The sequence below is a fragment of the Chinchilla lanigera genome, unplaced genomic scaffold, assembly GCF_000276665.1.
Source record: "Chinchilla lanigera isolate Chin_1 unplaced genomic scaffold, ChiLan1.0 scaffold00126, whole genome shotgun sequence".
In the NCBI taxonomy this organism is placed as follows: Eukaryota; Metazoa; Chordata; class Mammalia; order Rodentia; family Chinchillidae; genus Chinchilla; species Chinchilla lanigera.
The window spans coordinates 1,592,441-1,617,334 of NW_004955527.1; the positions used below are offsets into that span (position 1 = coordinate 1,592,441).

General features: G+C 57.3%; 2 protein-coding genes across 8 annotated transcripts in view; both read right to left on the minus strand.

Moving 5' to 3' along the window:
- The window catches only part of Padi3 (peptidyl arginine deiminase, type III), a 26,391-nt gene extending 10,376 nt beyond the window's left edge, over positions 1 to 16,015 (minus strand). The window contains exons 1-6 of one of the 5 annotated variants that reach the window (XM_005409816.2): positions 15,897 to 16,015; positions 7,447 to 7,630; positions 5,250 to 5,322; positions 2,130 to 2,191; positions 1,113 to 1,230; positions 100 to 225 (exon numbers count right to left, since the gene is read on the minus strand). In XM_005409816.2, the coding sequence (XP_005409873.1) occupies positions 100 to 225; positions 1,113 to 1,230; positions 2,130 to 2,191; positions 5,250 to 5,322; positions 7,447 to 7,630; positions 15,897 to 15,988 (655 nt within the window). In that variant the 5' untranslated portion in view covers positions 15,989 to 16,015. Of the gene's footprint in view, positions 1 to 99; positions 226 to 1,112; positions 1,231 to 2,129; positions 2,192 to 5,249; positions 5,323 to 7,446; positions 8,286 to 15,896 lie in introns of those variants that run through there. The other 4 variants (XM_013507410.1, XR_001231973.1, XM_013507409.1 and 1 more) reach the window with 4 other exon arrangements.
- A 2,187-nt stretch (positions 16,016 to 18,202) lies between these two features.
- The window catches only part of Padi1 (peptidyl arginine deiminase, type I), a 31,311-nt gene continuing 24,619 nt past the window's right edge, over positions 18,203 to 24,894 (minus strand). For all 3 annotated transcript variants that reach the window (XM_005409818.2, XM_013507413.1, XM_005409820.1), the window contains exons 12-16: positions 24,616 to 24,760; positions 23,715 to 23,808; positions 22,980 to 23,059; positions 22,194 to 22,319; positions 18,203 to 20,113 (exon numbers count right to left, since the gene is read on the minus strand). In XM_005409818.2, coding sequence (XP_005409875.1) covers positions 19,880 to 20,113; positions 22,194 to 22,319; positions 22,980 to 23,059; positions 23,715 to 23,808; positions 24,616 to 24,760 — 679 coding nt within the window. In that variant the 3' untranslated portion in view covers positions 18,203 to 19,879. The remainder of the gene's footprint in view (positions 20,114 to 22,193; positions 22,320 to 22,979; positions 23,060 to 23,714; positions 23,809 to 24,615; positions 24,761 to 24,894) is intronic.

The window sequence follows — 24,894 nt, forward strand, 5'->3', positions numbered from 1 at the left end:
TATGTATATATTCAAGTTTGCCACACTCCTGACTCCTGGGCCCTGAGCAGAGCCTGCCTAGCCGCCCCATAAAGAAGAGGCTTCCTGGCACGTACTTACCGCACACATGGAAGACCCGTGCCCGCTGGGCATCATAACTAGAGGTGTGGAGGATAAGTTTGTGGTCGTCAAAGAGAGCTGCAGGGCCCTGGGTCCGCAGGACCATGACAGACATGTCTTCCAGATCTGCGAAGCCAGTCAGAGAAGAAGTGACTCAGAGGAGCCGGGGTCCCCAGCACCTCCCCCTTGCGCCATCCCTCTCCCAGGTCCATGGGTGTCAAGGCCAGGTGTCCCGGCCCCACCTCCTGGGGCCTGCATCAAGACCAAGCCATGATGTTTGCGTGTAGGTGACGTGTCGTGCTACTTCATGTCCCCCTTCAGGCCCACGTTTCCTCATCCGCCTGGAGAAGTGTGAGGTGACAGTAGCCAGCCCCGTGCCTGGCGGCGGAGAGGAGCTGGGGAGAAGTGGGCTCAATGCCAAGCCCACCTGGGCGTCACACAGGCGAGGCTGTGACACTGGCTGAGCGCTGCCCTCCGGGCCAGAGCGGCCCCTCTCCACGTGCCCTCAGGATGGCTGCAGTGAGCGTCGTGTGGAAAGCACCGCCCCTCCCAGGGTATCGCTGCCTTGGACAGACTCACGCTGCGGACGGCCCCAGGGGGCAGGCCAGAGCTTGGGGGCTGGAGTGTGGGTTTGGGTTGGGAAGGAAGCCTGGGGTGGACACAGACAGACTGTGACTTTGGGAAGTCTCCTGCCGTCTGAGCCTGAGACTCTCCCGCTTGGATGTGTAAGAGGAATGTGGGGGAAGGGCGTGGTTCACAGTACCTCCCTCCTGGAGGAAGGAGACGCACTTGTCTTCAGCATTTCTGCCCAGCGGCAGAGTGTCCACAGACATGGGACACGGGGACAGGCAGCCCCCAGCCGGAGATGGGTTTGAGGAATGTCAGGGTGTGTTAGGGGCTGGGGCCCTGGCCTCCACTTCCACGTTGGGAGCCTGGCCTATGGGGCAGAACCTCTGTGGGGTCACAGCAGTGGCCCTGGACACTCGGGGACCCAGGCAGCCCTAGTCGCTCACCTTGCAGGCAGCGCACGCACTGGTCACAGTTGTCCGGGACATCACAGGCCAGATCGTCCCTGTCACAGTTCACCAGCAAGATAGCTCCATACCCACCAGGCCCCCAGACCCACTGCCGCTGCAATGGGAAAGCACAGCCAGTGAAGAGGGGTGTGGACCAGACCCACACTTCCTCCTCTGCATCTCTTGCAAGACTCCTAAGCCTTCATCCTACCCTGTGAGGAGAGGTCCACTTTCACCAAAGCACATCCTGCTCAGGAACTATCAATGGCTCCCTAGTGCCCACACCATCAAGTGCAAGTCACAGCTTTGTCATGGCTGTCTGTGGTGTGCCTCCAGCCCATGTGATATTTCTCTATAGGCAACCTTGAGGACACATACCTCACACCAACTCATCCCTCCACACCTCCCTCTATGCTTTGTTCTTGCTGTTCCCACACCCAGAATGCCCTCCCTCCTGTGCTCCCAGGGAAGCCTTCTCTGCTCTCTCCCCCACCCTGACCTCCTCTGCACTCTCAGTGCATTTAGTGCCACTACAACTGGGCCCAAGGATATTTAACTGTTCATATCCGTAGAAATGCTGTTGCCCTAGCTCAGGGTCAGCATATTATGGCCAGGGATCAAACTCTGGTCGCTGCCTGAGTTTGCAAATAAAGTTTTATCAGAACACTGCCACGTCACTAGTTTGTCTTGGCTGTGATTGCTTTTACACTACAGTGGCAGAATATATATTTATTCTCTGGCTTTTATTTAAAAAACGTTTGCCAACACTTGACCTAGACTATAATTCCAGAGCTTTCTTCTGACAAAGGCTGGGAGCCTCTGTGCCTGACGATTTTGGCTGGTGATTTTTCTCCTGGCAGGAGACCCTCCCAGCCAGGCCTGGTCCTCCTTTGGCTCCTCTGACTGTAGCATCCCCTGAGAGGCAGAGGCAGGGGACACCTGTAATGGCCTCTCCCCTCACACCCCAGCTCCACACTCCACTCCGCCTGTCCAGGCCCAGGCCAGGAAGCCTACCTTGTCTACGAAGCTCTTCTCTTGCCTGCCCTCATAGTTCAGGTTGCAGTCCAGGGTGATGTCTGTGGGAAGAGGGGCAGGTGAGTTCCTATGAGGTGCCCAGAGGCCCAGCACGGGCCAAGCCTTCTGTTCTTAGTCTTTATCTCTGGGCAGACACAGCCCGGAGGCAGAACTCTGAGGCTTCTTTCCCTCCACAGGCTGGGGAAAGAGGCCTTGGGGAGGAAGAGCGGTCCAAGGAAAGGCTGGGGCCAAAGGCCGCCCCCTCCATGAAGCCAGTCCTGATGACCCCCTTTTCTGGATCCTCAGAGCCATTTTGGCTGGGGGACACTCCACACTGAGCCCAGGTTGCCAGGGACCTTCTTGTTCTGTATGAAGCTGTCTCATCTTGGAATGGGACAGAGTCTGGACTTTGGTGTCAGACTGACCCGGATGTGAATCTGGGCTCTGCCACCTGCTGGCTGTGCAGCCTTTCTGAACTTCCGCTTCAGCAGCTATTCCCACCCCCTCAAGTCCCAGCCTGCGCTCCTCACCCACACCCCGCCTTAACATTTCTCCCTGGAAACCGGGAGAGAGAGCTTACTATACAAAGGGAACATTCAAGGGCTTAGAGCCAATCTTCCCGCATCTACAAAATCCTTCTGAGCTCTTCAAGAAGAGAGAAAAGGAAGAAATAGATTTTAATCAATGATTTAATGTGGAAAGATACCCAACACCACGCAATGCTGGATGGATGTGGGCCCAGGAAGCCCAGTCGGAAAGGGTGCAGGCAATGCAATTCCTCCTTGGAAAATTCAGACAGTAACATCGAACTCTGGCCCTCCGCGTGCATATTCAGGTGAGCAGACCGTAAAGAAGATCAAGGAAATGTGTGTCACAAAGCAGCAGGTGTCTTTGGAGGAAGAAATGAGCTGTGTGGTCAGAGAAGCATGTGTTTAGGCTCAGGAGGCAGATGCCCCACCTTACTCTTAACTCAAGAAAGGCAAATTCAGGGCTGGGGATATAGTTCAGTGACATAAGTGCCTGCCTGGCAAGTGCAAGGTCCAGAGTTCGATCCCCAGGACCTCAAAGAAAGAAAGGAAAAAATATATATATATATACATATATATAAATAAATAAATAAAATAAAATTAAGAAAAGCAAATTCAAGCAGCGAGGACAGGAAACACCAGCAAAGGCTGCCACCATGAGGAAGCAAGTTGCCCCCGTGCACTTTGGACAGGTGTACCATGTGGCCCGGTCCTTTTGAGAACTAACATTTAAAATATGCTTCCCGGGGGCTGGGGATTTAGCTCAGCGGCAAAGCGCCTGCCTGGCAAGCGCAAGGTCGTGAGTTCGGTTCCCGGTACCGGAGCAAAACCAAAAAAAAAATATGCTTCCCCTTCAACCCACGAACTCTACTTCTGCAAGAGTCATAGATAAAGAAAGCATTTGCTACTTACTGGCTAATTGCTTTCCAGGCTTGTAGGAATGCCCCCAAAAGGAGATACTCAGCCCCACAACCTGTGGCAACTCAGTTAAGCAGTTTTGAATTTTGGGTTTTGACCAAGGGGCTTTCTCCTCTGTGAAATGCTCGTTCACATGTTACTCATTTCTATTTGTTTGCTGGTTTGTTTTTGTTGGGCTTCTCTGTAGTCTGTATGCGCTGAGTCAATAAGTGCATTGCAAATCTCTTCTCCCAGCCCACAATTTGACTTTTTACTTGCACCTGCTGTAATGTAGCTTTAAACTTTGAAGTTGCCTAATTTACCAACATTTCTTCTACGGTTTGTGTTTTTGTTTCACTTTGTTAAAAAAAAAAAAACTTTTCAAGCTAAAATTTACAAAGATATTCTTTTTTAAAAACCTCCTCAATTTTTATGTTCAGAGTCTCACTATGTAGTCCAGGCTGTCCCGGAACTCACAGCAATTCTCCTGCCTCAGCCTTCTGTATCATTTTTATTTTTATCTTGAGAATTTTAACTCAGGTGAAATTTGTTCTTGAGTACGGTGTGAGGTAGGGCTCCAAGTTCTTTTATTTTTATGTGATAAACCACAGCAGCCTGGGTCTATCTCTAGGCTCTATTTGTGCTATTGTTCTACGCACTTAACCCTGCGCAAATTTGATGCTGCTTCAAGTGCTAGAGCTTGAAAAAGTCTTGACCTCTGAATCCTTCCACCTTGTTCTTTCTCAAAATTGTCTTGGCGATTCTTTCCTTTTGTGCTTCCTTGTGAGTTTCAGGATCAGCTTTACACAATCCTATTAAAAAGCCACCTGGGAGTCTCATGGAAATTACACTGAGTTCAGACCTTCTGATACTGTCAGAGCTCTTACATCTCTATTTTGTTTTGTTTCATTTTTTTTCTCCTCTTTGTGTTTCAGTTTGGGTAACTTCTCTTGACCTGTTCTCAAGTCCATCAATTCTTTCTTCAGCTGTATCAGGTCCACTGCTTTTCCTCCCACTGTGGCTCTGGTTTTTCCTGCCTGCATTTCCATTTGACCCTTTCTTACACTACTCATCTCTCTGTTGCAGTTCTCGTCTGTCCACGCGTGTTGTTTACCTTTTCTATGGGACCCTTTAATACAGGAACCAGGGTCACTTTACATTTCCTGTCTGATAGTTCAGCATCTGAGTCATCTTGCACAGAGTCTGCACGCTACAACAAACTGCAGAGAATCTGCAGAAAACATTTAAGTTGAAAAAAAGGAAGGTCCAGCTCCTGGTCTAGAGTGTGCTTCGGTTTGCTTACAGGAAGGGAGGCTGTCCCAGCAAGGGTACATCTACTGGCGCAAGCACAGCTTCTCTCGAAAGGATGCTGGTTGTGGGGGACTGGACGTTGGGGCTCATTTTTCAGCCTACACTCTTTTGTACTATTGAAATTCTCTAATGTACACACCTTTCTTTAATTTTAAGAAATAAAACAGGGGCTGGGGGTTTAGCTCAGCGGCACAGCGCCTGCCTGGCAAGCGCAAGGTCGTGAGTTCGATTCCCGGTACCGGAAACCGCTTCCCACTCAAAAAAAAGAAAGAAATAAAACAAATTCGTTTTTTAATACAGACCCTGGTCAGAATCATTGCCAACCACCAGCTCTCTGCCCTTGGCCAGGGCCCTGGGCCCCAGTCCCCGCCCAGCCGCCACTTACCCACACAGGTGAGGTACAGCACAGCATAGGCCAGGGGCAGAGACTCACGGCTGGAGTGGTAGGAAATCTGCACCTGAGGAGAGACGGCCTGAGTGAGGCTGGTGGAAGCCGAGGGCCCCTGCCTCAAGACAGGGCTGGAGGGACGTGGTGAGGAGGGGGAGCCTCAGGAACCTCTGTACCCTGGTCTAGGTCTTCCTGTAGCCTTCTCTGAGCCATTTAATCCTCCATGCCTTAGTTGGCCCAGCTGTGAATGCGAACTATCCGTGAGGGATTCTATGGTGACCTGGGTCCTGGGCCCACCAACAACCTACTGTGTGACTCCGGCGGGCCTCGCTCCTCCTTGGGCCTCTGTGAAATGAGGCACTTGGACAGGGCAGAGTTTAGGAAACCTGTCCAAGACAATGTTCTTTTCAGTAAGACCCAGCAGACCTGGCCTTGAGCCCAGCACCTAGGGGCTCTGTGACCTTGGCCAATGCCCTTCACCAGATTTCTTATATGTAAAATAGGGACATAAGCAGAGCATGGAGGCACACACTCATAATCCCAGCACTCTGGGAGGCTGAGGCAGGAGGGTGGAAAGTTTCAGCTCAGCCTGGGCAACTTAGCAAATTAGTGAGATTGTGTCTCAAAATACAAAAAGGCCTAGGGAGGCAGCTGCGTTCTCATCATGGTCCCTGGCCCGCAGCAAGCACCCCATAACTGTTTAGGGTGAAGGTGAAGACCGGGATGATGATAGGTGGTTGGAGGTGGACACATCAAAGTCCCCTCCGACCTGTGGTCCCCCCGGGACGTTGCCTCCAGATGTGGCTTCCTCCACACTCAGGCTCTGACATCCTTCCCCTACTGGAGGCTCAGGATCTAGCCTATAGTCCTGAGAGCCCCTAAACCCAGTGATCACAGACCCTGTGTGCCAAGGTCCCAGAGTGACCTGCTCTCCAGATCTACAGCTGCCTGGATCCCAAAGGCAGGGTGGGACAGGGAGTCTCTGACCTTCCTTGGTCCTGAAAGCCCCTGCAGCCAGGAACTCAGGGTGGGGAGGCACCTTCACAGCCCCTAGTTCTGCAGGGCATCTGGAGGAGACCTCATAGCCCAGCCAGTCCTCCTGTGTTGCTCTGGGCACTTTATCCTGTCCCCATCAACTCTGCCACTTGCTGGGACATATGGCCAGCTAAACCACAGCCCTTCTTGGTCTCAGTTTTTTTAATCTGGAAAATGGGTCCATTCAGTCTTGTCCCACACGCCTCACAGAGCTTGGAGAAAGGCTCAATTCAGAGACATAGGGCCGGAGATGTAGCTCAGTGGCACAAGTGCCTGCCTGGCAAGCGCAAGGTCCCGAGTTTGATTCCCGGTACCAAAAAAAAAAAAAAAAAAAAAGAATTCAGAGACATATAGGCACAGAGGTGGGGTGACAGGGAACCTGCCTCAGGTGTGCTGAGTCCTGGCTGTGGACCTCAGACAGGGCTGTGAACCTTGGTTGCCTCACTATGTGCGTGTGTGTGTTGGGGGGGTCAGCCCCTCCTTCTCAGAGCTGCAGTGATGGTTGGATGAGGTCACAGACGCCCAGTGACCATGGTCAGTGGTCCTTAAAGGACCGATTTCTAGAACTTTGCTCTAGACATGGAATGAGAAACCACTTCCTCCTACCAGCTCCTGGTCTCTTTGAGGGGCGTCACTTCCTCCATGTCTTAGATGTCCTGAAACCCTGCAGAGGGCGTCAGCGAGAGCGTGGATGGGGGACAGTGAGGGGCCACAGGAAGCGTCGCCTGGCCCGGCGCCTCCCTGGGGAGAGGCAGCGTCCCTCCCCCACGCTGGCTTTCTGTGTCACTCAAACAGGCAGACATCAGCCAGCCAACCCCAGCCTACGTACGGATGGGGAAACTGAGGCCCAGCACCGCCTCCGACAACTCCCTTCGCCAGCAGCCTTAGGAGGGGAGGGAAGGAACAGGCGCCAGCTGCCGCCCCCGCACCGACGCCAGGAGGAGGGGTTACGACGACGACACCCACCGCAGAGGGCGCAGGGGTCCCAGACGCTGGGGACGCACAGCCCGGGTCTATAAGCTGCAGTACTGGGAATCAGACCCCAGCCCCAGGGCCTGGCGCTCGCCCACGATGAGCCCGCTCCCTACCAAGGGGGCTGTGCGGGCTCCTGGAACCCGACCGTCGCCTCCCCCACCCCACCGGCCGGGGAGCGGCTCACGTGACTGTCGTTGAGGTCGTTGCTGGGGGAGTTCATGACCACGATGATCTCCAGGCCCTCGTCGAAGTGCCACCGCCTGAGGTCAGCGCGCCGCTCCCGGCTCCTCTCCGTGCTGGGAGAGACGTAGACGTCCACCCCCGGGGTCCCGTAGACCTCGAACATGTCTGTGCCCTCGGGAACCGATCTGGGAAGGACAGGGAGCCATGGGCCGCGCTGAGGGACACGGCCCTGATTCCTCCCCAAGCCTTCTCCAGTCTCCCGGGCTGGGCCACTCAGATCCCCGTCCCACGTTCCAGGCTCCACGGCCACAAACATCGCCTTGTGCGTTTCCTGACCTCCCAGGAGGACAGAACCCCACGGAGCCCAGAACCGGAGTCAGCAGCAATGAGTGGACGCCCTAGTGGTTCTGTGACTGTAGCTTTAAGAGGAGCACTTTGCATCCCAAGACCCCTCCTGTCTCCTTGGCAGGGGATGAGGTGTCCTCAGAGTCCCCCCAGCGGGTATTACTGTGTGCACTTTCCACTTCCTTTCACAAGTCTGCAGGGTGCACAGCAGTATCCCACTTATAGGTGGGAAACAGAGGCTCAGAGAGGTCTAGTAACAAACGGGTCACACAGCATCAAATGGCAGAGATAGGTTTACACACAGGCCTCTGACTTGGAGCCCAGGCTATTGGGAACCGCTGCAGGGGCACCTGGAAAAGCAGGCCCTGAGCTGGTCAAACAGCCAGATGGTGCTGCTAGGCTTAAAATGCTGAAACTGTGTCTCCCCCATTCCCAGTAAGCTAGGGATCCTGCTCAGAAACCAGCCTGCGCATCCCCTCATCTCGGGGTCCCCGCTATGGGCTGAGCACTGCTGGGCAGAAGCAGGTACCCATCACTCTCTCTACTGCTCTGGAGCCTTTGATCCTTCAGGGAGTGGAGGGCCGGTATGCCCAGGGCAGCCAGATGTGGCTCTGGACCGGGGCTTGTGGCTCCGTGGGAAACCACACAGGGTGCGGAGCTGTGAGCCAGAGGGGCCAAAGAGGCTTCCTGAATGAGCCCTGGCCCTGTGCCAGCCCTGTTTCAGGTCCTTGTTGTTCCTTATGCCATGAGAGCCTCTCATCTAGGCATGAGTATTCTGTCCATTTCACAGATGGAGATACTGAGGGTAAATAGCCCACCCCAAGTCACATTGCTGGGAAGCAGCCAGCCTTAAGGCTCTTGCTCAGCTCTGCCCCAGAGAACAATGACAGCTCAGGTCCCCTCCCCTACTCATCATGCCAGCCCCGCTCAGCCCGTCTGTGCACCAGCTCCTGTGGTCCTTACCGAAGCCTCAGAACAAGGGGCTAGATTGCCACTCACCCCTGGGGAAACAGCCTCGGGATGGCAAGGGAGTCCTGCAAGCTCACACAGCTGCCCTGCAGCAGGCCCTGTCCCCTTGGGGGCAGGCAGCGCCCCCGAGACACCCTCTTCGCTCTCCCAGCAGGTTGGTGACGCTTCTCAAAGCAGCTTTTTATGAAAAGAGGAATCCACCAAACTCAACAGCGTGCCAGCCCTGCCAGGTGCCCTCCCCAGGTCGGGGGGCAACAGGCCTGCTTCTCCTTCCAAGCAGGGCTACCAGATTCAGCAAATAAAAATACAGAGTGACGAGCTGGGCTTGGATTTCGGATAAACAACAAATTGTTTAGTACAAGTAGATCCCATGCGATATCTGAGATATACTTAAAAAGTATTGATTTGGAATTCAAATTTAACTAAACATGCTGGATTTTATCCCGCCTTACTATCCCCAAAGTCTGGAACTGCCAGGGCTGCTTGGTGCCCTCTGGCTCTTCTGTCCTGGGTGTGGGCTGGTGCCTGTCAGGGGACATGGAGGAAGCAGACAGAGAGGCCCGGAGACAAAGAGATGATAGCATCAGGGAAGGAGGCAGAGAGAGACACGGAGACAGACTCGGGCAGGAAGGGCCTCTCGTGCCCCACACCCCCGGGCAGCTGGGCTCTAGCAGCCAGGGCAGCCAAAGACACTTCATGCAAGTCCCCAGCCCCACGCTGTCCCTGGAGCCACGCTTGATGGCTCTTCTGGCATGAAAACTCAGTCCCAGTCCCTTAACCTGGGTGAGGCCACTTCAGCCTGGCTCTCTGGGCCACCTCTGGGAGATGCTGAGGATCCCCAGATCCTGGGGAGCAGCCCTGGCCAGGAGAGGCCCCGAGCAATGGCCCCCGTAAGACTTCACAGCGAGCTGGAGAAGGGAGGGGACAAGAAGCCCAGGGCTCAGCAGGGCCATGGCCACAGTCAGGGGCCACACATCAGCCAGACGACCTTGACTGAATCCCATGGCCCCTCTGGGCCCCTATAAAGTGAATAATGACACCCATGTCTGACCTCAGCGACAGTCATGAGGCTCAAGTGGCGCAATAGGTAGGAAAGGCCTGGAACACGCCCCAAGATGGGGAGGGCATTGTTAAAGTAAATTAGGGTGCAGGGAACAGGTGGGGGGAGGCACTGGCAAAGGGGCCAGGCGTCTAGAGTGGCTTCCCATGGGTCTGAGGGGAAGGGATTTTCACCCAGAGCCTCAGGAGCTCAGGAGAAGACTCAGGCTGCAGTAAGGCTATTTGCATTTCTTTCCTGGGTAATGGGGAGCCAGCGATTGTGCCTGATCAGGAGGGACACCATGATGGAGCTGTGGCAAGATGGTTAAGCCTGTGGACCCCAGGGTCAGGCAGTCTGGATTCAAATCCCAGCCCGGGGCTCACCAGGTGTGAGAGCTGAAGGGGTGACTTCATCTGCCCCAGCCTTAGGGCTTACATCTATCTGGTGGGGATGACAGGAAGCAGGAGGAGCAGATGGGCCCAAAACGCTAGGAATGCGTGAAAGTCAGCCCTCATTGCACTGCCAGGGAAACAGTCCCGGAAGAGAGGTGGCTAGGAGGCAGGGCTCCAGACTCCTAGTCCAGTGCTTGCACCCCACCGTGGGAGTGGTGTGCTGGGATGATCAAAGGAATGACTGCCAGGAGCAGAGCCTGTGGCAGGTCCAGGAGGATCCAGAATTCCCACTTCCTGGGGGACAGGCTGTCCATGCCTGTCCAGGACTGTGCAAGGCCCTCGAGGCTGGCCTCAGGGGTGAGTGGGCGTGACGGGCGGCAGAATGACCAACAGCCCTGGTTTGCTGAGATCCAGGTGTTTGTTTCTAGGCATGCAGAACACTCAGCATTAAAACCAGGACAGCAGGTGCCCCAAAGGGGGTAGTCTCAGAGCCGCCCTACTGCAAATGCAGGTTCCCAGGAGCAGCGGGGCTGCAGGCAGGCTGGGGTCTGCACTTCCAATCGCCCTGATGTCCAAGGACCACGGCGAGGGTGGGGTTGCCTCAGAGAGGCCGGAGTCCCTGGGGCTATCAGGGCCCCCCAATGTGAGGGGACCCACACCCCCTCACGCAGCCTGACAGAGCCAGGCTTCACAGGTAACTCCTTCTTCACTCCTGTGCAATCCAAAGTTATCCTCTCCCTAAATGGGCTCAGAGGCCCGGCTTCTGGAACAAAGCCAAACAATTCAGGCACTGGGAAATGGTCCTCAGGGCTGGAAGACGGGCCAGGCGATCACCAAGGGCTCCTCTGGGCTGGCCCATGGGGTGGAGGCGACCAAGGCCCAGACACCTCAGATAGCTGCCACTCCCCAGTCAGCAAGGTACTCAGACACCCCCGACTGCCAGCCTCCCCAACAGAACCAGGTTCAGGAAACCGTGGCCCCCTCCACCCGCCCCACAGCCACCCCCAGGAAACTGGCAGCCACACAACCCTTTGTCCAGAGCCCGAACACTTCCTAGGGCCGAAGCCGCACCACCCGGCTCCCTGAAGCGCAGATCCGAGCTCTGCCCTGCGTCAAGCAAAACGCCCAGGGTGGACAGAAGGGGAGCTGCTTTGTCACCCCCAGGGGGAGACTCTGAGGCCTCCACAAGCAGAGCACGAAACCCACTGTCCTAAGCCCAGTCCTTCAGGGGACCAGCTGGGAAATAGGCCCCGGGAGGAGCAGGGCGTTGCTCATGTGACACAGCCTTGTGACAGATAGGGTTCAAACTCAGGGCTCCTGGCTCCATTAGGCACTTTTTGGGTGGCACGAGCCATTTGTCCTTCCCTACTAGTGCGGCGCTCTCAGTCCTGGGCCTCCTTTTATTCCCAGGGGGCCCTGGAGAAATCACAGTGCTGGACACGCCCGGATCAGGCCAGTCAGGTTTCCCAAGGGGGCCTGGGCAGCAGTTTAAAGTTTCTGTTTAATTTTCCTGCTGTGCTGGGGATGGAATCCAGGGCGCTGCACATGCGATTCCGGTGTTCTACCGGCTCCCTGACACCCTGGCCCGGCCCAGTGACACTTCTTTAAAGTCCCCGGGTGACTCCAACGTGAGCCAAGGTGCAGAACCTCTCCTGGCAAAGACAGCTCATCGCCGGGCATGGCCCTTTGCTGTCACTTGCTAACAGAAGGGGGATCTTTGTTACAGGAAGCAGCGGGGGGCCTCCCATGCACCTTAAGAGTGCACTCTGCCTTCTAGAGTTTCCAAATGCTGCCTCCCGGAGTCAAGGTGAACCAGCTGTGCACTCTCAAGTCAAGGTGGCTGCCCCTCAGAGGTGACTGGCTGCCTTCAGGAAGGGACTCAGAAAGACTCAGTGGCCACCAAGCAGCTATGTCCCAGCCCTCTGCAGCAAGCAGATCAGACCTAACACTTCCGGGGTCTCTTGAATGTGGGGTGTGTATGGCCACAGGGGGAGTTCTGGGCTCTTAGACAAGTCAGTCAGCACCGATGTCCTGCAGCCCCGCCAGGATCCCCATGCAGGTGATCTGTGCCCCTCAGAGACTTGGATTCCTTTGGGGGAAACCTTTCAAGATTCAGCTCTATCCCTAACTGGTTTTGTGACCCTGGGAAGTCATCCTACACTTGGAGCCTCAGTTTCTCCATCCAGAAAATGGAGAGGTGGGTGAGACCTCAGATGCCCGTCGAACCAGCCTGGGGACTGCTGGCCAAGCCCATCAGATGACAAAGTCGAAAGGGTTCGCAACCACTGCCTCACAGCTCGAAGCAGCCTTTCCCGGTGCTGTGGAACTCGGGGTTGGGGCCCAGCTTCCTGTCCACCTCTCGCTCCTACTCAGATGACGCCCTGGGTGACCCACCCCGGAGTCATCCGGGGACTCTGACTTTGCCAAGTAAGAACCAAGCCAGCTTTCCTGCCGTCCCAAGATTCGAGTCTGAGCCTCGTGTCTCAACACTGATGCTCAGCGTGGAGATCTCTGCATGGAGAGGAGGCAGCGACCTAGGCTTCGGGGTCCCGGCTGCACCCCAGCTAGGCCCTGCAGGAGAGGACATCTTGGGCCAGTGTCCCCTGAGCTCCTCTTTGCATCTGTCCAGTGCAGGCTCTAGTCTCGACCTCCAGGCTCAGCGAGGAGCAAAGGGGACCCTGCAGCTTAATGCGTGGCTCAGGCAACGAGTTCTGCAGTTTCCTCCCTTTCTCACCCAAGACTCCCTGCTCGGGCACCCAGCTGGACACCTCCAAAGTACAGGAAGGCAGGACAGGGTGGGACCCGCTGCCACAGTCAAGGGGCCCAGGACTCTTGCTTGTGCTCACTTTTAAAGGCTCCAGTTGGGCCCCTCTTCCGGGAAGCCTTCTCTGACTGCTCAGCCCATGCTATTTCCTGCATTTTCTCTCTCTTTTTTTTTTTTTTTTAAAAACAGGGTCTCACTATGCAGTTCAGGCTGGCCTTGAGCTCACTTTGTAGCCTAGGCTGGTCTCACACTCTCAAGGATCCTCCTGCCTCAGCCTCCCGAGTGTTGGGATTACAGGCGTGCACCACCACCCCCGGCTGATTTCCTGTGTTCTCCACTCCTCCTCCCCCCAGTGTGGCTCAGAGGCCGTTCCCCAGGCATCTTGTGCCTGGCAGGCTTGGCGGCACGTGAGGCTGTCCACAGGTTCAGGACAGAGCCTTAAAATGATGACAGTGTCACAGTTACCATGATTAAGGGTTCACCACAAGCAGGGCGAGAGCTGCGCACTATACTCGCCCAATCCCACCCAACCCTCTCCACAGCCCTTGGAAGAAAAGGCCACACTGTTCAAGTCACATCCTGGCTATGCCACTCACTGGCTGTGTGACCTTGGGCAGGTCCCTTAACCTCTCTGTGCCTTAGTTCCCTCACCAGAGATGGCTGTGGGACTCCATTAACATATGTAAAGTGCTTAGGACAGTGAGTTCTGGGGAGTGGGTGCTAAGTCCAATGCTGACTTTACCATCACTTATACCCTGCAGATGAGAAATCACAGACCCAGATGGGATACAAGAGTTTCCCAAGGTCTGATAGCTGTGCAGCCGCAGAGCCAGGATTGCCCTTTCTCCTGCTGGCACACAGGACTGACACATCAGGCCTTTCCAGGCCAGAAGGGACCTCAGCACTAGCCCAGACCCGCTCCCTTTCCAGGACAGGGCTCCTCCCGCAGCCCGGGAGAGAAGGTGGCTGGGCCTCAGCTAGAGCCCGCAGGCGGCAGGAACGGCACCTGCCTGCAAACCTCTGTGGGGCCCGGTGCCTGGCCCCCAAAGGGACACCTGACGAATGGGTGGGCCAGGAGCTCCACCTCCCCGGATGGTCTGGTCTCTGGGGCCTGGGAAGCCCTCACTTGAAGATGCTGGAGCCCCTGCCCCCTGGCCCTTGGCCACCCCGTTCCCGGCCTCTTCTGCGCCTGCCACTGTGGCTACCCCACCACTGCCTTGTTGCCCCAACCTGTTCTCCACCTGACAAGGAAGCTGTGCGGGGGAGGAGCGGCTCCTGCCTTCCCGGGACAGGTCAAACTGGAGGCACATCTGCCCAGGGGGCACGGGGCAGCTCGGGCACTGAATCACCCCCACAGCACGCAGCCCCGCAGCAGGCAGTGGCGCCAGGCAGCAGGTACCCCCTCCTCTCCCCTCCCGCCTGCTCCTTCAGAGCCATCAAGCCCCTTCCCGCCCCTCAAGGCCCACCCGCCTCAACCAGGCTTTAGGTCCTGGTGCCTTGCTGGGCTGGGGCCTGCTCCGGACTTGGTTCCCTCCCTTGACCAGCTCCTTACGCCTCTCATCCAGTGCCCCGGGACCATCCTGCTTCTGACCACGTTCACCCCAATGCTCAGGTCTTAGTCTGGGGTACCTGTTCTCTCAGAGTGGGGGATTTTGCCCCCATGACATACTTGGTAGTATCTGGGAACACTTTTGGACATCACAAGGAGGGGTAGGGGCCGGGCGTGGTGGCGCATGCCTGTAATCCCAGCACTCGGGAGGCTGAGGCAGGAGGATCATTGCGAGTTTGAGACCAGCCTGGGCTATAAAGTGAGCTCAAGGCCAGCCTGAACTGCATAGCGAGACCCTGTCTCAAAAAGACAAAACAAAAACAAAAAAAACAAGGAGGCGTGGAGATAAATGCAAGCCAGTGACACTGCCCAGCCCTCTACACTGCTCAGGCGTCCCCACAGTGCTGAGGTCGAGAACCTGGTCAGGGACAAAGCTGGGGGCTGAGAGGTGGCCACAGTTACAGGGCCTGCACCCTCCCCTCCCGGCATCCTGGTCACCTGTGTCCAGCACAGTCTCAGACTGAGACTCCTCAAAAGCCCAAGCAGCCGGCCCTCGAACCACCTTAAGCATGGAACCAAACTCTCTTTTGCTTCCTAGGAGAAAGAGGCTGCAGCTCAGCTCCCACCACCGCAGGCCGGGAAAGCGCAGCCTGGTGCAGAGGGAGCAGAGCAAAGGGCGCTGAGTGCTGGAGGAGACCAGATCTGAATCCCTCTGCCGCAAGGGCGGAGTACAGCATCTGAGAGTCTGAGTTCTAAGTAGGATTGTGAGTGGGTTTGAATCCTGGCTTTTACGCTTTAACTGCGGGACTTGAGCACACAGTTTCCCTCTCTGCTCCCCGCCTTGCTCCTCCGTCACACGGGAATATGCTAAGCCTGAGCCGAGGCCAAGAGCTATTGCCACGGTGGGCTTCCAGCATTTGTGTTCGAAAGTTAAATGCCAGGTGCTGCCAACTCCAAGAACAGCACTGGGCACCTGGACAGAGCTAAGGAAGTAGCTGAGATCTTTAAAAATCATGTACACTGTTTTCAGGCTCACACATGGCAGGAGTGGATGTCCACCTCTCCCTGTTCTTCTGCACCTCACACAGCGCCCACCACCCCCAGGGCATCCTACGGCGTCTCTGGATGGAGGCAATGTCCAGAAGCCATGACGCAACACCGCCAGACAGAGCTCAGCCACTGCCAGTCATTGCTCAGCCGCCCCCAGTTCATACGCCCTGCTAGAAACGCAGCTATCCGAGGCCAAGACCCGAGAGTCCTTGATTGGCTGCTCTGCCCAGGCCAAAGCTAAGGGGTGGGCAGCCAGGCCAGGCCCAAGCCCAAGGACACGACACGGCTTCCAGGGAGAAAGACCCGCAGGAGTCAGTAAGGCCCAGGGACCTCTGGTGCTTACCCATATATGTCCACGACAGTCTCCACGCCAACCACGCACACAGCACTGGTGGGATGCTCCAGGGACACGCGCACGATCCTCTGCAGCGACATGCTGGCCTTGGACTGGGCTTGGGCCACCAAACCCAACACTCTCCTAGAGGCCCCTTGAGAGGTGGTTTAAAAGTCTCTGGCCACGCCCCTCCAGCATAGGGTGCAAGCTTATTGGCTCCATGCCTGGAAGTCCAACCCCTTTCAAGAGTCAAGAACTCAGCATTGGCTGAAGGGGACCCAATATTTGCATACAAACTTGTTGCTCCCACTCTGGCAACCCAGGGAGTGAATTACTTGCTCTAAGGGGAACAAGTCCCCACAGGTACCTGCCCAGCTCATTGGGGATTGTTTGGGGCAGGAGAGGAGGGCAGGATAGCTGTGTGGAATTGATCTTGGCCCTTCCTCGCCCCCTCGTCCTCTTTTCCTGCTTTTTTCTGAAGCAATATGGATTTGTAGGAGTTGGTGGGAAATGTAGATTCCCAGGCCCGCTCCTACCTGACACAGCAGGTTAGAGGGGCAGCTGGCATCTGGATCATCATCAGCGCTCCAGAGCATTCTGATGCCCTTGAGAAACACAGCCTTTTCCTTTAGAGCCTGGGCCTTAAGGCAGGGCTAGGTGCCAGCCCTGCCTAGCCTCTTCCTGTTCTGGGTCACTTCATTGCTCTTGGCCTCAGTGTTCCCATCTGAGAAATGGCTGTTGCAAGGCTAAGACAGGCCAGCGTTGGCCGAGCTCTAGCACGGAACTTGGTCTTGTCCTGTAGCCTTGGCTATTGTTATTATAGGATGCCAAAAGCCCTGACAAGGGTAAATGATGAGGATGGAAATCATCTCCAGCCAACAGGAGCTCAGAACGTCAGCCTAGGAAGCTCACTTGTCAGGTGGGGAAACTCAGGCAAGAAGGGACATCCGGGCTCCTGGAACAACAAGAGTGAGGGCTCCGGGGAGAGAAATCTTGGGTTCAGACATAGGCTCCATCACACATCAGTGAAGTGGTACTGGGAGGCTGCGTCTCCTCTCTCAGGGCCGCAGTTTCCTCATCTGTGGGAAATGTAACTAATCGGCAGCCTTGGCAGAGATAGTGGGAAGGACACGCCCTGCCTGGCGGAAGCTGGGAGATGCTGAATAGAGGTTTCCTTCCTTTCGCTGGTGGTGCTGCTCATCCGGGCAGCTGGGGACAAGGACTTGCTCCCCAGAGCCCTCAGCTGGGGCATTTGCACTGCCCAGAGATCTCAGCAGGACCCTGAGACAGGGCTCCTATACCCTAGCTCCTGAGAAAAGTGTTCTTTGCAAAGAGAGCTATAGGTGGGGCCTCTGGATCTAGAAACAACATTTTTTTCAGCTGTAAAATGGCCTGGTGGCCAGCTCAGCTTCAGGTAAGAGTTAGAGCTCAGGGACTGGGGATTTAGCTCAGCGGCACAGCCCCTGCCTGGCAAGTATAAGTTTGTGAGTTCGATACCTGGTACCGGAAAACAAACAAACAAACAAACAAACAAACAAAAAAGAGGTAGAGTTCAGGAGGAAGCCCACAGTCTCCCCAGCCTGGCTGGGAGCATACTTGGGGACCAGATGGAGAATGTGGAGGTTTTCCCAGGGCCACTGTGCTGGAGACAGGCCAGCCTCCTGCTCAACCCCCGAATCTCCATTTGAAGTAGACCTGTGACTTCATTTCCCCCAGTTAATACCAGCTTTTAGAAACAGGTCTACGATTTATTCAGACTAAAGTGCCAGTGATGGATGGACAGCAACTTCTTGCGTCTTAGCCCACAGCAAAAGCTAAAATAAAGTTAGCAAAGGACTTGGCATCAAAGGGCATCGTCGGAAGCAGCAGTGAGTGGAGAAGATGGGAGGGGGGACATTTTCAGGCCCCCGAAATGTCCCTTGAAGGCTCCACCGCTCACTCGAAGGCTTCATGGCTGGATGGAACAGTGGTGGCCCGTGCCCTGCTGCCAGCCCTGCTGGACGGGGCCCAGCCCTCCTCCCAACTTCCCTCCCGCACCCCAACACAGCCCGGGGGAGGGCGAGGGAGGAAGAGGTGGGACACCTCCCTCCCCGATACTCATCTCAGCTGGGCAGTCGGCCCCGGGGCACGGGGCATGTGCTGAGCCAGCGCTGCGCTGACTCAGGGGCCCACCGGGCACTTGCTCACCTTGCGCGGGTGCGCAGGTGCTCCCCAGCTGGATGGGCCCGGCAGGAGCTGAACCCAGGGTGGGGGTACGGGCAGAGCCCCGTCTTGTGTGACCCCCCTCCCACAGCCCAGCGCACAAGCAAAGAAAATGCATGCCGACCATTTTTATTGATCAGAAAGGAGGTGACTGGTCACCAGAACACTCTCAGCAGGACACCAGGACCCCAAGGGCCCCAGCAGCAATTCCACAGCCTCACAACTCCCTGTCTGTCTGCACGCCTGCTCCCCTCCCACCCAGGGGAACGGCACTTTCCCTAGGGGCTCCCAAGGCAGACCCCACACCCTCAGGCCCTTCTTCACGGCTCAGCCTCGGCTGGGTCCTGATCCTAAGACAAAGGGGCCAGGGTCAGAGCAAGAGCTTGCAAAAGGGCCTGGGGACCTTCTGGAAGGGGAGGATCCAGGTTCCCAGCCCCCCCTGTTCACCGTGCCAGTTCCACAGAAGCCTTTATTCCAGGCCTGACAGAGTGACAGGAGCTGTTTTGGTCTGAGGACTCGCCAGAGTCTGGGGATATAGACAGGCAGAGGTCCGGGGACTAACAGTGGCCACGGCTCCCCAGCCAGTGGGGAGCAGGGAGGCTGGCTTCCTCCTGCCCGGGCTGCTGCAGCCGGCCAGCCTGCCTGCCTGCACATGCCTCTGTGGGCTCCCAGGGCTATTAACCTGGAGGGCAGCAGCTGTCTGTCCTTCTGTGGGAGGAACCCGGCCTGTCACAGGGCGTTGCTCACAGGCAAAGCTGCATGCGTGTGTGCATGTGTGCGTGCATGTGCGTGATGTGGGGGGGACGGGTTGCTGAGGGACAGCGGACCAGCCTTCCCCTCCCCCTGCCTGCAGAAGGAAGGGGATAATGACAGACTATTAAAGGAAATTAAGCTCCACCTTCAGAGATAACCTAATGGTCCCCCACCCTCGTCTAACATCTGGGCCCCACCCCCACCACATCTGGAACAGCCAGCTGCCTACAGATTCAGAGTTCAAAATCCAAAGCCCTGGCCATCCAAGGGTGCAGAAGCCTCCGGGCCCGGAGGTCACTGCCCAGCCTTTTCTGCCACTCTGACCTCGTCCCCTCCTGTCCAGGCCTCCTTCCTCAGCCTCCCCAAGTTCCTCTCCCCCGCTCAGCGTTTTTAGGCCGGAAGCAGCTAGCTCTCCTTAATTAAAGGCTTCCAGACAGGTAACGAGCACCCTTCGAGGGCTGAGGCAGATATTAAAGGGGTTTTGTTGCCTCCTTTCTTTTTAAAACAAGCCCTCGGACACCAGGGTTTCCTGTCCCTGTTTGCTTCCTATAGCTGAAGGGCACTGGAGGGGGGGGGGGGGGAATCACGGCCTGGGTCCCCTTTGGAAGGAGGGTGCCCCGGATCGCCTGGTCTGACGGGAGCCACAGGCCACCTGGAATGGAAATCCTCACGGCAGACCCTGGGGGGCTGGCTCCCACTCCTGGTGCAGACGCAAAGCCACCCTTCCTACGCCCCCAGGAGGCCTCCGGATAGAGGGGAGGCATTTGCGGCCAGCTTGGATGTATGAAGGCTACTGGCCTTAGACCGCTGGGGGCAGTGGCTAAGGAAGGGGAGGAGACGATGGGGACGGTCATCCTTGGGCCAGGCAGGGTGGCCTCGATCCCTGGAGTCCAGCGTCCACAGTGGCCAGCACGCTTGCAGGCACCAGGGCTGCTGTGCCAAGGGCCCCCAAAAGAGGGAGGCCGGTGTGTGTCCTCACCCTTGCCCGGGCAGGGTTCCCAGCAGGGGGCCAGAGGGGACGGCAGGGGGTAGCAGGCTCAAGGCACCGCGTGCCACCACTTGAAGGTGAACGGCTTCCGGCGCACGTTGGTACCGCAGTGAATCTCGCCTTGCAGCCGGTGGTAGGACAAGTAGTCATCGATGAAGACACAGTGCAGGCCCAGCGGCTCCAGCAGCGAGCGCACCTGCTCCTCCAGGCAGCAGCGGCCGTTGATGACCGGCCCATAGGGCTTGGGGATGCCCAGGAACTTGCCCAGCACCACCATGTTCACCTGCAGGAAACAGAAGGCAAGAGAAGGCTGGGCTGGCTACAGCAACCCATCCCCAGGGCCTGTCACCTCACCAGCACTCCTGGGCCCCCAGGACCCTCCACCACTCAAGGACGAGGGCTGTGAAAGCAGATGCACGGTTGGAAGGCAGAATTAACATTTTTACCAATCAAAGTCACCCCTTCCTCCCACGCTTTCTTCCATGTATCAGAAGATGGTCACGTGTAACAAGAGGTTTTCCTGCCATCTGCCAGAAAACTTGTACAACAAATATACAGAGCTACCATGGGGTGAATCAGATGGGGGTGCGTCTGCAGTGCCCAGCCTGCCCAACTGTCTTTGGCAGTCCTGATCATGTTAACCATTTATTGAGCATCTTTTATGTGTCAGCTATATCGTCACTAAAGCTCACAGCCTCCCTCTGCAGTGGTGGTTCAAACAGTTAAGTAACGATCATGACCACTCAGCCAGAGAGCGGTGAGACTAAAGCCTGCACTTGGATCTGACTCAGGCTGAAGTCCATGCTCTTGACCTCTTGCCGGAACAGGGCCACCTGTGGGTCTGAAGAATTGGGGGCTGGGGCTGAGAGCCCTTGGGGACACTGAGTTTATTGGTGGTGGCACCTCTGCTTCTCTTGGTGGCTTAGGTCCTCATCCTGGAGAAGGGCAGTCCCCTGGACAGGTATTGTGACGATTTCTCAGGGGAACTCTCAGCTCCAGAGTGGTAGCATGAGGCGTAAGGGGGCTGCTGCGATGTCCAAGGGGGGCTCTGGGCCACCGTCTGGGGGTGATCAGGTGCCTAGGACCCTGGATCCCCACTCTCCGTGCCATGCCCCCTGCCCTGCAGTGTAACCTGTGGCCAGGACCAATGTGAAGCTGAGGGACCCATGGGTGAGTCCTTGGCCTGGGCTCGAACCCCCTTGGTGCCCACAAACGGCCAGAACAGGATGGATGGGGGAGGGCCGGGCCAGGGACCAAGGGCAGGGACAGGACCAAGGAGCCAGGTTCACAGCCACCACCACCAGGCTCTGCTCCTCCTGAGTGAGGGACACCAGACCAAGCACTGTGTGACCTCGGGCAAGTCACCCACTGTCCTGCTGAGGCCTCAGTCTCCCCACTTGACAAATGAAGTCACTGAACGTCCCCCGAACGGCCTTCTGGTGAGGACAGACGGGGTTCCCATAGGGGAGCCTGGATAGCAGCTAGAAAATACTCAAAGGCGGTTCTGCCAGGGAGGGGCTCCCCACAGGTAGGACTCCCCAGCCATAGCCCAGGGAGGGCGAGGGTCATGGGCCCCAGCCTCGGCCCTCCTCACCCTAAGCAGAACCAAGGGCCAGTGGCCCCTTAGAGCTCTGCCACCCCAAACGGCAGCCGCTAGCCATGTGGCTGTTTAAATCAAAATTAAATCACAGTAAACTGGGTGTGGTGGGGCAGGGCTACAATCCTAGCACTCCGGGAGCTGAAGGCAGAGGGATGGTCATGAGTTCGAGGCCAGCCTAAATGAGACAGCAAGGCCCTATTTAAAAAAAAAAAAAAATCCAGGGAAGTGCTGACTGGCATCTAGTGGGCAGAGGCCAGTGATGGTGTTCAGCATCCGAGCGCCAGCACAGGGGGTGGCCCCGCAGCCTTCCCCAGAGCAGCGGGCACCCGGGTCAGGCTGCACCAAGAGCATCATTCCGGCTCCTGCCGGGTGCCACCCAGGTGAGGTCACCTCTGCTCATCTGCCCATCGGCTGCCTCAGCAGCACTACTGCCGCCCTGCCTGCCCGACTCGGGCAGCCTGCTGTCACCCTGGAGGCCGCTGCTGCCAAACAGAAGCCGGAAACCCTTGGAACCAAACCACATTTTCTTCTGCCATTTGGGGCGGGGCTTAGACAAAGCCCTTTGTGCTGGGGACAGTCCCGTGCCCTACGGGGTGGACACCTGGGTCTCCCCCACCAGGTCCCATGGCACCCCTCACTGCACACTCAAACGTGGGGGACACGGACAGAGCTGTCCCCAGCTGCACCAACGGCAGGTCCTGCGGCCCTGGGACAGGGCTGCTTTGCCTCCGACTGTAGGACCTGAGATGGGGCTCTTGCTCACCATGTCGGGGAAGAAGGCCTCGGCGTAGGCGCCCTTCAGGGAGAAGAGCTGCGGGATGTCGATGATGTCGCCCTCGGCCAGGCCCAGCTCGCGCTTCAGCACCTCGCGGTTCCAGTCGATGCATTTCTGGGGAGGAAGGTGGCAGGCAGCCCTGGGCCAGCAGGACCTAAGCGGACCTGAGCACCTGTCGGCTCCTTAGGGCCTCACGTGGCTCTGTGACACAGAGGCCACTGTGGTCCCCAGGTGGGGAAACTGAGGCAAGGGCGGCCTCAGTAATGAGGAGCAAGGCCCAGAGCTCAGAAGGGGCTGGGTTGGGGTTGGATCTGGGCAGTTTCCGGTTCCAAGTCCTTGTCACTCGGACACGCTGTCCCAGTCCCAGCCACGGCGGGGCGTGTGCTGCTGTCCATCTCAGCACTCAGAGGAGGTGGCCGCCGTTGGAAGGGGCCGCAGGCTGCTGTCGTGCTGCCGTCTGTGGCAGGCAGCATGGGGCGCCCCTGCCGGAGGCCTTGGGGCCTGGTTCCCTGCAGTGCTGCCCACCAGACCCCTTTCTCCCCACATCTCTCATTCGCCATACTTCCGGAGAACCCGTATCTGTTGCCATGGGAATGCGTCATCTCCCTCACCACCCAGCAAGGCCAGGGCTCCCTCCCAGGACTGGGGCTCTCAGGGCACGGCGCTGCCTTTCCACCTGTTGTGGAATCCCTCACGCCTCAGCCTCCCAGCAGCTCCAGGATGAGCACAGGCCCAGGCCAGTACCCAGCGCTGCCCAGGCTGCATGTCCCTCACCTGGACGTGGAGGCTGTCACTCCTGAGGCGTCTGTCCGCCAGCATCTCGTTAATGCTTCTCTTTGCCTTGTGTCTCAACCCTGCAAGAGAAAGAGAGTGCAGCGCCCGGGGAATCCTCCCCCGGGGCCACCTCACCCTGGGGTGACATAACCCAGGGCGGGATGTTCCTCCCAACCACGCCAGGGTCAGGAGCCAGCATGGCGAAAGCCAGAGCTGCAGGTTCAGCCCAGTGGCAGGTCAGAGACCCTGGGAAGGGACTCCGGGACTCGGGGCCTAATAATTAGAGCGCGGCTACCATTACTGAACACCCACAGTGCTCCGGGAAGCCTACTTAGGCGATTGTTAATCTTTAAAACAGCTCTAGAACAGTTAATTATCCCCTCTGCTCATGAGAAGAGGAAACTCAGACAGGAGAGGTCCAGAGCTCCCTGTGGCTGAGCCCACAGCCAGCAGATGCTGAGACTAGGATTTGAACCCAGGTCTCGCCATGGGGAAGGCCACATCTTCTCCTGGGGCATGGACGGGAAATGCCCTGCCTACCTGAGGACCTGGGGCCCTCAGCTTCCCACCCCTGACCCAGGAGAGGCTGAGCTCTCATCCCACGTCCCCAAGCACCCAAGGGCATCAATCAGGCTCCAAAGCAGCCTGGGCAGAGCCTTGAAGGGCAGTGCCTGGGCTGGAGATGAAAGGGCAAGCGCTCCCCAGGGTGGGTGGGGGCTGGGCCCTTGCACTTACCAGCAAACTGGGCCGCCTCCCCGTAGCCCTCCTCTTTCTTTTCCTGGAACAGCTTGAGGCAGGCGCTGGGGCTGGCCAGGAGCATCCGGAAGCCCTGGCACAGAGTGGGGGGACAGCTCAGTGCACGGCTGCCTGGCGCAGGGGACCTAAGCCCAGGCAGTGCCCAAGTACAAGAGCCAGACTATGCATGGGCCTCCCTTCTGCCGCTTGATGCCAGCACCAGCCACAAGACTGTCTGCAATGCCCCCAACCCACCTGACGTCCTTCCCACTTGGCCCACCGAACTCCTATTTCTGCCTTTAAGCCCCAATGCAGGAGTCCCCTTCATGGGCACAGGTAGAGGTTGGCACATCTCCAGCTACACCCTGTCCCTGCCCATTGGAGCTCCTCCTCACTGGCCTGGAACCACCAGCCTGCTTGATCCTTGAGGACCATGCCCTCCTTGGTGCCTCTGTGAGGCAGTGGAGCCCAGTGGCTAGCGCAGAGACCAGAGCTCCCATCTGGATTTGACTCCTACCCTGCCTCCTGCAGGCATGTGAGCTTGGGTGAGTGAATGGCCCTTCTGAGCTTCCATTTCCTTACCCGTAAAAGGGGGCCAATGATAACAGCACCACCTCTTGGGCTTGGTGGAGGATTGCACACATGAAGCACATAGCAGGCACATAGTAGGTGCTCAGTAAGTTTACCTATTATTATCAATGCTGTTCCTGGCCCTTGACAGAGGAATTTGGGTCTGAGTACACACCCACATCCTCCAGGAAGCTCCCCCTGGTTGACACAGCCTGGTCTCAGCCCCCTGGACACAGGGTGGAGCCAGGTCCAGGTGGCACCATCAGGCCAGGCAGGGGCAGAAGCAGCTCAGGAAACGCCATGGAAGGGGGAGGAGGCAGTGGGGACACACCTTCGGGTCGGAGGTGGGCACAAAGCTCAGGAACTCATCCACGTGGCCTACGGACAGCCAGTCCGAGTAGAGCTCCAGGGGCGCCTGCACCTGCTGTGCTGCCAGGAAGTCGCGCACCACCTTGGCCATCCGCCGCCCGCTGGACCTGCGGAGACAGCATGGCTGTCACCTCGTGCCCCTCCCGTGCTGGTGTGTGCACCGCCCATCCCAAGCCGCACAGCAAGAGCCCTCTTTCCCAGATGTGGAAACTGAGGCCCATCGAGCCCGGGCCACACAGCT